Below are 8,942 nucleotides of genomic sequence, written 5' to 3'. Positions count from 1 at the left end.
CTGCCTACAAGGTAAGTTATAACTTTCAGTTGGTAAACGAAAAAGGAAACTCTTGCTATAAAGTAGCATTAACAACTGAAATCGGGCAACCACCATAACCGAGCATAGCTGCCATATTTATCCATTTAAAGATTTGATTGTGTAAGCGCAACCTACGCAACCCCACTCCATAATGTTAGCCCTACTTCAGAAGGCTCTTGCCAGGTTTCTTCAAAAAGTAGAACAGAAAAAAGTGCAGCATCCGCTGTCATCCACCCATTCAAGAAATCAGGAAGAAGAATTCGGTGAAAATGGGTACATGCTTAACGCAAATCATGACTCAAAATGGGTCTGATTGATTTTAACCATTGAGCTCCCTTGAGATCCAAATAGTTTCGGGAAAACCGAAAGGTTGGCACCGCTTCTGTACATTCAGTTGGTTTTAAAAGTAATACTGGTTGATTCAACTTAAGTTTAAGAATAAACCCACAATTCTTACTGCATGGACGTATATATGCCTAAAACGTAATGATAACTAATTGTAATAACTCTGCCATTGGTTAACTACAACACTAGATCACATACACAAACATTCAACTGTACAAAGTCAAATTTGCTCCTGATCCCAGCAAAATTCCTACTCCACCTTTTTTGTAGATTCTGATTCATGGGGGCTAACCGACATCTTCTCAGGAATTTCAGGCTTAGACATGACTGATCGTCCCGTGCCAACACCTTTAGCAGAACCTGAGGCCTCTATTGTAAGTGAAGATGCCTCATCTCTAGAAGCATACCAGGAATTCCCACAAGCAATACATTCCAACTGAAACAAAAAAAAAGTTTAAAGAATGTTAATGGTTAAAGATAAAATGGATATCTGAATGTATATTCAAGAAAAAAATTTATATTGCTTGAAATAATATGGAATTTGGGTTGCAGTGCACATGGTAAATAGTACTAAACTGCATGCAGTTACCTCAAGATATCTAGACAAATAGTTGAATAATATAGAAGAAATTCTAGTTATAACACTGATCCTTAAAATGATAATTGGCATCTTGAGCCTTTTTCATAAGTTTGGGTGTCTCTTCTCCTTCCCCACCCCTATACAATTATCCCTTTTTTATGCTTATTGAACACTTTATATATACCCTATCTTATCAAATTTTTAAATAGTAACTCAATCAGAGCAGTACGCATGTCTATCCACTTCAGACAACAGTGAAAGATTTATAATACCATCTTGTAAGTCCGATAATAGCATTGTGTCTATCTTATGATCTTATAAAATGTAATTTCTACCCAAAAACAATTGTCCTCTTGTTCAATATGGTTAGTGTACTTTTAGTTGGTCTGAAATCTTGAAGACAAGTCCACAAATAAGGATGCATGATCATGTTGACAACATTATGCATAAAGATCCCAGACCCATGTTTTTGCAGTTTCACTTATTAATGTCTCTTGCACATAAACAAATTCAAAATTTTGAGCATGTACATGTATAGCTAGACTGAAACATAAACGGAGAAGTACTAGCTCAATCAACTTAGTACCATCATGGCAATCCCAGCATCATCTAATTAACATAGTAATAGTGATTGAATCGGAGAAAAAATATGAGATAACCTGATAGCGGTCTCCATGTCCTGCTTGAATAATGTCCCTTAGACCGACTTTAAACTCCATGCATCTTGAGCACCGAGCATCAGTCATCTGCTTTAAGAGTAATAGAACAACCAGTGAGCACATGTCAACCATGTTAACAAAAATGTTATCAGATTTTATGCTTGAACAAAAATTAGGTAGAGAGAATGACCTGCATGCGCTCTGATTCATCAGGCTCTTTTTTTGCTGTTTCTTCTGCAGTTAAACCCTCCTAAAGTTGAAATCGTTAGTCACAATATAACGCTATTCACAATAAACCAAAATCCTAACGACATAAATGCAATAAAATGGGGGATTAATATTTACAAGCCATAGTTCTTAAAAAAGTTAAAATTTTGACTTCAGATGAACTTCTAAGCAAGGCACAAATAAAATAACTAAGAAGATTATAAATGTAAAAAAAGGACTTCTAAAGCCACCATGTCCATGTAGAAAAGATTATGTCAAAATTCTACTTGCCAACTTGTAAAAAGTATATTTCATCGCATTTTTTCATTCTTCTGGACGTAAAAGAAAGGATTAAGAACATATGAACAAAACAAATGAAAACTCTGTTTCATGGTAGGCTGCCCCTAGAATCCAAGTAGAATTGCATAAAAAAACACGTCAAAAATTATTTTAAGGTTAAATTTTGTCAAGTCCTTGAGATATTGAAATCAGTTAGTCGGCTAAAAGAAGTCTAACAAATAACAATGTTCAATAGTCAACACATTTCCAACTACATGAGGCAGCTATCACTTTCTTAAAGCAACAGGAAAAAAGAGAAGTCAACACCCTAACAGACTATACCTTTAACTCATTAGGTGACATGTTAAGTATTGTTGAAGGTTCCAATTCTCCATTTAGTAGGCGTCGAGCTAGCAATGGATTGTTCTGCCAAATAGGAACAAGAATCAACATCATCTTAAATGCAAACAAGGGAAGATATCTATAGAGGTTTATAAGCTGAAAGCCCTCTACCTTCAGATTGAACACAAGCTGCCGTAACTTCTGGTTATATTTCTGGAAATCAGAAGAAAGAGCATCATGTGAGGCCTTCTCAAGTGCAGTTACAGCAGGAACAGCAGCATCTGGCCATGGAAAAGACTTGCCACTCTGCAAATCAAGAACGACAATAAATATTGTGCAAATCATAGAATCTCTTTGATTATCAATTACCACTCAATAGTACCTATTCCTATCATAAAAACTAAACATAGGGAAAAAAAAAAAGACACTGCACACATTTGAACTCTTCTCATGAGACCCATTTGCAGTTCCTGAACTCTTAGTGTCGCTTTCACGTTCCAAGCAATCAGAACCACTTTTTACTTTGTCATCAACATGCATGCTATCAGGAGAACTACACATGTACTGAACTCCTTGGAGAAGCCTCTCCATCCACTTATCACGATGGGTTTCCCCCGTAAGCACCATAGATTTTGATAAAATTGTATAGTATTCAGTGGTATTACTTGTACAGCTTCCAGGAGTTTCAGCTCTCAGCTGTTGATCAGACTTTGTAGTTCCTTCATCATCCCTCGTAACATCAAGAGGTGAAATGTTCTTTTTCCTGAGAGTTCTTTTTGCCTTCAACTGCTCTTCCTGATCAACAACTGCAGCAGAAGCATCATCAATCTCAATGTCAGGGAGCTCTCCCAAACGTGATAAAGTTTTCTGAACAAGAACATCGATCTCATGCTGTTTATTATCCTCATAATCTTTATCAGTTAGCTTCCAAAGCTTTCGCTCCACAGTATCATAAACTTTCTGCACAATAAAACCGGGATGCTGTTTACGGTTAGGAAGTTGCTTGTGTATGGGAACAAAGTGCACCACACACTTGTGCATCACAGATTCTGCTGGAACCTCATCACGGTGGAAGCTATAGAACAGTTCTCTTGTATCACGTGATTGCCAGCTTCCACCCCCTTTTCTCTCAGCCTCTTCAGGGCGATAAAACCACTGCCCAGTAACCATAATGCTCCCAACTTTAGTCTGACTAATGTCCTATCAATAGATAAAAGCTCCATTATTTTCAAAGGAAGTGACCAAAAAGTCTTTTGAAAGTAAAGAAACTAAAAAATGGAATACCAGGCAATGCAATTACCTTAATGATTGCCACATAAGGCTTCTGTTCCTGATCTTCAGGAACTAAAAGAACCGGATCCTCCTGTAGACCAACACTAGTAAACATAAATAATAACACAAATAGACCATTATGCGAAGAATAAATAGCCCAAATTTCCAAACTACTGCAGCAAACAAAATAAAATAGAATGCCAGAAAAATAGGCCATTTGAATCTTCAGCAACAACTTTTCTAAAAGCAGCTCCATGCCTCCACATGTAAAATAGTTTTTAAAATTCACAAAAGATTAGTTCTACCAACATACACAAAGACACTCTTTTCTCCCCATGTTGCTATGAGCGCCCCCCAAATGCACCAAAAAAGCAACAAAATAAACACTATCCATAAATCAATTATACTTGTTTTAAAAGGTAATTGAAAAACATAAAATCAGAAACAGAAGCAAAACTCATTTCTACCAGGAATCAGTATTTCACTTCAGCTTTCTTTGACTAAAATCCCTGAGAAGCCACAGAAAGTATTATCACTATTCTCCAACTTGGACAGACAAGCACAAATGACAAAACCCCAACATCCATGAATAAAACTCACGAAGGTAAAAAAAAAGCCTTCGGTTTTCCCAATTACAACTGAAAATAACAGAAAAACCCAAACTGCCATAAAGAAGTATTAAAACCAAAAACCCTTTTCCGTTGAACGTAGGGCAACCACCTTCAGCCACTCAGAGGCAAAAGTACATGATAAACTCAATGAAAACATTGAAATCAACTAACCAATCAGACAATTAGAAAACAATCAGCAAATCAGACCATAAATTCGTATAAACAGAAGTAAAAAGTTCAAAACCTAAAATCCCACAAAACTATCAAACAATGCAGCATAAAAAACACAAGCCCTAAGAACGGAAACCCCTAGAATCAGAATCAAAACACTTAAAACAGATTCCAAAAGAAGAAAACCCTAAAAATCCAAAATTAAAAAATGACTTACAAGATCATATCGATTGCCATCAAACTCAAAAGCTTCATAATGACTCCTCCTTCCTCTCCCCTTCCCAGAAACCCTAACAACCTCCCCAATCGGCTTTGCATCCTCCTGAACTCCCTCCTCTTCTTCTTCTTCTTCTTCCTCCTCATCCTCGTCTCGCTTCTTCTTCATCTTCTTCTTCTTCAATTCCCTCTCTCCATCCTCTTCCTCTTCTTGTAGCTTCATTTTCTTCCTCTTCCTTTCTTGCCTCGTGTCTTCGGGCCGGGACCGTCGAGTAGGAATCGGGACTTCGTCCTCGTCGTCGCTAGTGGACACCTGAGCAAACCTTCGATTCCCCATTCGGACCAAGGCTGGTGATTTTTGCGGGGGTTTTTTTTCAAGTGATTTTTAAATTATTCAGTGGGAAATTTTAGAAAGGAAGAGATTGAAAAACAGTAGAAATTGAAAATTGGGTTTCTCCAATTGAAAGCCCGCCACGCCAAACTATTTGTGTTTTTTCTAAGGTTTATATAGGAAATGGGTTTCGGCTTATGAAATTCGGGCTTGTATATTTATTATATCATTTCTTTCCAGATTCTTCCACGCAAAAACCATTGTTGGAAGAACATGCTCTGTCTAAAGAAACAAGTTGATCTGATTTGATTTTGTTCACTTTTTCTTCTAAATTTCTTACTTACTACAAAAAAATTAAAAAAAAAAAAAAAACTTAGAAAATTTAAAACCAATCATTTTCATTTATGCTATTAATGTTAGTTTTTTTTTTTAACAAAAAAGATTGCATTTTAAAAATAGGCAAAAAAAAAAATGTCACTGTCATTTAATTTAATAACATCTAACGTGCAATTAAAAAAAAAATTGGATCAACATTTTGAGATAGGGAATATAGAAATGCTGAAAATGGTAATTTCAGCATTTATAAAATTTTAACAGTCAAAATCCCATAATAATTCCAGCGACATTGCTTATTTTCATGAATGATTTAAAAAGATTTCTTCCGTTATAGCAAGCAAAAGCAACTCATTTCAAATAACAAAATGCTCCGTACAAAACTAAAACACAGCTGTCATATGGCCAAAACTTCAATCTATTTCCTTCCAAAATTGATGTAATATCAACTATGACAAGATACTCCAACAATTCTGACCTACCGGGGAATCATTTGTCAAAATAAAGATCATCCTACTTACAACAAAAATGGGATTCTAGAATTAGGGGTGTTGCTATTTTTGTCCTCACTGCTCTCAACAATTTCTCTAAGGCTCATCCAAGATTTTCTCCTCCTTTTACTTGAAGCACCAATAGTTTTTTCTGCATCGGGTGTCGAGGGGTTGTTTTCAGATTCAGCTAGTTTTTTCGACCCAGATTTATTCCTGTTTCTCTTCTTCCCGTCCAATAAAGTCCTACCTCTCACCAAAGGAGTCACCTGACCATCTGTAGTAGGATTTTCAGCAGCTATTGCTGGTGAACCTGTTACATCCACCTTATTATGATCATCTTTACTTGTTTCTTTACCTGAGCTGGTAACAGACTTCTCAAGTCTGGACATGACAACTTTGGGGATTGAAGATGCTTTTAACTTAGGAGGGTACATTTCTTTCATGTGGCCTTTTGGAGTTCCTCTTTTCAGATTCTGATGTGAACAGAAGTGGCAGTTGTAAACCACACTATTCTGTGTCAAAATATGAGGCTTCTTATGTCTATGCCTTGCTTTTGCTCGATTCTTTTCAATGCGGACAGTGCAATTAAAGCCAGGCTGAAGAATTGTTTCACATCTGCAAAACATTAAATTGGAAATCAGGGGCACATATTTCCTACTGCATACAACATGACGTTAGAATAAAAGAGAATAGATTAAGCAAAATATAATAAACAAGCAATTCAAACTACATAAACAGATCTGGCAATCTAACCTTTTGTCTTATCTTTATTACTTAGCATGTCAATCACATCTACAGAAGAAAGAAATGAATATAAATAATTATAAAGAAATGAATAAGTTGTCTATAATGTCTGCAGTTTTCTCCAAAAGGACCCAATTAGTCGATCAATTGAAATGAATGCTCATAAGAAAACTGCCTAATACAACATGTTAGTTTATGAGCTTGAAGACTGACATGAGAGAAAATAAATTGCAGATTGTATCAAAATAATTCTCAATGAAGTAATTACATATAGAATTTAATCTTGAACATACATTTAAAATGGACACCTATGTCAAGTAACAAGAAGTAAACAAGGATTAAAATTTTGGATGACAGGGAACCCTCAAGAGATTGAGATTCTCCCCACACTGCACCACCCCCAATGGCCAACCCCTTTTCAGTCGGAGGGAATTCACTCAAGCTAAACCAGTTACATCTCAAAATTTCAATTCAAATTGGTGTACCATGAACCCTTTTCACTATGATTTAAAAGCGACAAACCCTGCATCAAACAAACTTGAACTGGGGAATCCAACAAAGAACCTTTTTCATATATCAATTTCATGTAGAAGATGATCCAAGAGCATAGTATAGATATCAAGGTCTAGTTTTTACAGTCAATTGCTTTCTGTTATTGAAGTTGAACCTGATGCAAGGACAATGCATCTGAAGCATCTTAAACAACTTCTTTTTACCTCGAAAGGTGCGCAATTTTGAAGTAAATATAATCCACAGACAACTAATAGATCTCAAATTCCCATAATATAGAGTTTAGTGCCAGAAATTGCAGACAAATTTCACTCTTTGAAACAGAAAGGAAAAAAGAAGTACTACAGACTAACCTCTGGCAAGGAAAGAGAGAAGGGTCAGGGGGGATTGCTGTGGCCTCTCCATCAGCCGCCAATCGGTGACCAAAAAAGCAAGCCAAAGATGGGATCGAAGCTTCGCCACTTGCCCACACAGCTAGGTTTTGCAAGTGTTCGTGTTTTAATATAGCTTTGACGTTGGACGATCCTCCTTTTGTTTGCTTCTTGCCGCTCACTTCTTCTCGCAGTGAGATTGGGTTTTGGAATTTGGATGGCGTGTTTGCTGCTCTTTTCACACCTCCTCTTCTCTTTCCCATGCTTTCGCTTCTTTCTTCTTTAGTTTCTTTCTCTGAATAATTTCGTCGAACAGTTAACACTGAAGACGCCCGCAAGTTTTTAAGGCGTCTTCCCTTCTTTTTTTTTTTTTATTACCTCTTCGAACCCTGGGGATTTGTTTCATGACTAAGCTAAGACGATGTCGTTTGAATGCAGATATGATATAAGTGGAAAGGTCTCTCAATTTCTTAGTAGGTGGATTTGTAAATTTCCTTTTTTTGTTGAGAAGATAAATCACATTTGAGCCTAAAGGAGCATATAAAAGAGTTAATACAGACATGTTAGATATTACTTTAGCCTAAAATTTTAAATTATTAAGTTTTTAGGTCTTTCATGCATATATAAAATGTTTCATTCAGATTTTTTTAATGATATGAAATTTTTTACTCACATGTGAACTATATTTTAATAATTTCTCCCGTTCACTTGTGAGTTTTAATCAAGATCCACTTCGACTCTTGTACGAATAAATCTTATCAACACCTCATTTGAGCCAGACAACCTCATATCTTTAATGCACTTTTTAGGTCAAACCACAGCACTCTATCTTGCCACTTAGGTTGTCTCAGTGCTCCTTCAAGCTTGACTTACACTCCAGGCAAGTAAGTTCTATCAACACCTCATTTGGGTCAGACAACTTCACATTTCTAGTGCGTTTTTAGCGCACTTTTTAGGTCAGGCCATAGCATTCTATCTTGCCACTTATGTTGTTTCAGTGCTCCCTCAAGCTTAGCTTACACTTCAAGCAAATAAGTCCTATCAACACCTCATTTAGGTCAGGTAACCTCACATCTCTAGTGTGTTTTTTGGGTCAGGCCACAATATTCAATCTTACCACTTAGGCTGTCTCAATGCTCCCTCAAGCTTAGCTTACACTTCAGGTTAACTCAACACATCACTTACTTCCACTTTTGTATATTATCATATACTTTCTGTATCCAAGTCAAATCTTTTACTATCGATGCTCGAGCACGTAGAGTTGATGGACGTAGCCAATCTCTGATCTACCAACATTTTCCTCTCTTAACAACACCAAGTTAACTCAACACATTGCCCACTTGGGTGTTTCATTTTTTTATATTATCATATACTCACTGCATTTAGGTCAAATATTATAATATCGGCATTTGAGCACATAAAATTGACAGATGAGTCAAACATTTGATTTGCCAACAAT

General features: G+C 36.3%; 2 protein-coding genes across 2 annotated transcripts; both read right to left on the bottom strand.

Moving 5' to 3' along the window:
• Window positions 1-415: 415 nt before the first annotated feature.
• Window positions 416-5,181, bottom strand: LOC111278105 (ASI1-immunoprecipitated protein 3-like). Its single transcript, XM_022864582.2, has 8 exons — window positions 4,705-5,181; window positions 3,734-3,796; window positions 2,869-3,633; window positions 2,605-2,739; window positions 2,434-2,517; window positions 1,796-1,855; window positions 1,606-1,692; window positions 416-802 (listed from the first exon to the last, which is right to left on the bottom strand). Exons 1-8 carry the CDS (start codon window positions 5,038-5,040, stop codon window positions 617-619), a joined length of 1,716 nt encoding a protein of 571 aa, XP_022720317.2. The 5' UTR covers window positions 5,041-5,181; the 3' UTR covers window positions 416-616.
• A 583-nt stretch (window positions 5,182-5,764) lies between these two features.
• On the bottom strand, window positions 5,765-7,859 carry LOC111287015 (RNase P Rpr2/Rpp21 subunit domain protein). The gene is made up of 2 exons (XM_022877158.2): window positions 7,466-7,859; window positions 5,765-6,473 (listed from the first exon to the last, which is right to left on the bottom strand). The coding sequence occupies exons 1-2, from the start codon at window positions 7,744-7,746 to the stop codon at window positions 5,885-5,887; spliced, it is 870 nt and encodes a 289-aa protein (XP_022732893.2). The 5' UTR covers window positions 7,747-7,859; the 3' UTR covers window positions 5,765-5,884.
• Between the last annotated feature and the right edge of the window lie 1,083 nt (window positions 7,860-8,942).

Source organism: Durio zibethinus, chromosome 17, assembly GCF_047325235.1.
Source record: "Durio zibethinus cultivar Kanyao isolate XHJ-2024 chromosome 17, ASM4732523v1, whole genome shotgun sequence".
In the NCBI taxonomy this organism is placed as follows: Eukaryota; Viridiplantae; Streptophyta; class Magnoliopsida; order Malvales; family Malvaceae; genus Durio; species Durio zibethinus.
Note: the sequence above shows the minus strand (reverse complement) of the source record. Positions and strands in the feature narration are given on the sequence as shown.

Bases quoted from the DNA above. Each gene is read 5' to 3' on its own strand.
- LOC111278105 (XM_022864582.2), bottom strand. From the start codon at position 5,040: ATGGGGAATCGAAGGTTTGCTCAGGTGTCCACTAGCGACGACGAGGAC. The intron at 2,740-2,868 runs GTGTGCAGTGTC...CTTGATTTGCAG, and splicing joins CTCATGAGAAGAGTTCAAAT to AGTGGCAAGTCTTTTCCATG. The intron at 803-1,605 runs GTTATCTCATAT...TTTTTGTTTCAG, and splicing joins GACATGGAGACCGCTATCAG to TTGGAATGTATTGCTTGTGG.
- LOC111287015 (XM_022877158.2), bottom strand. From the start codon at position 7,746: ATGGGAAAGAGAAGAGGAGGTGTGAAAAGAGCAGCAAACACGCCATCC. The intron at 6,474-7,465 runs GTTAGTCTGTAG...AATGTTTTGCAG, and splicing joins TCTCTCTTTCCTTGCCAGAG to ATGTGAAACAATTCTTCAGC.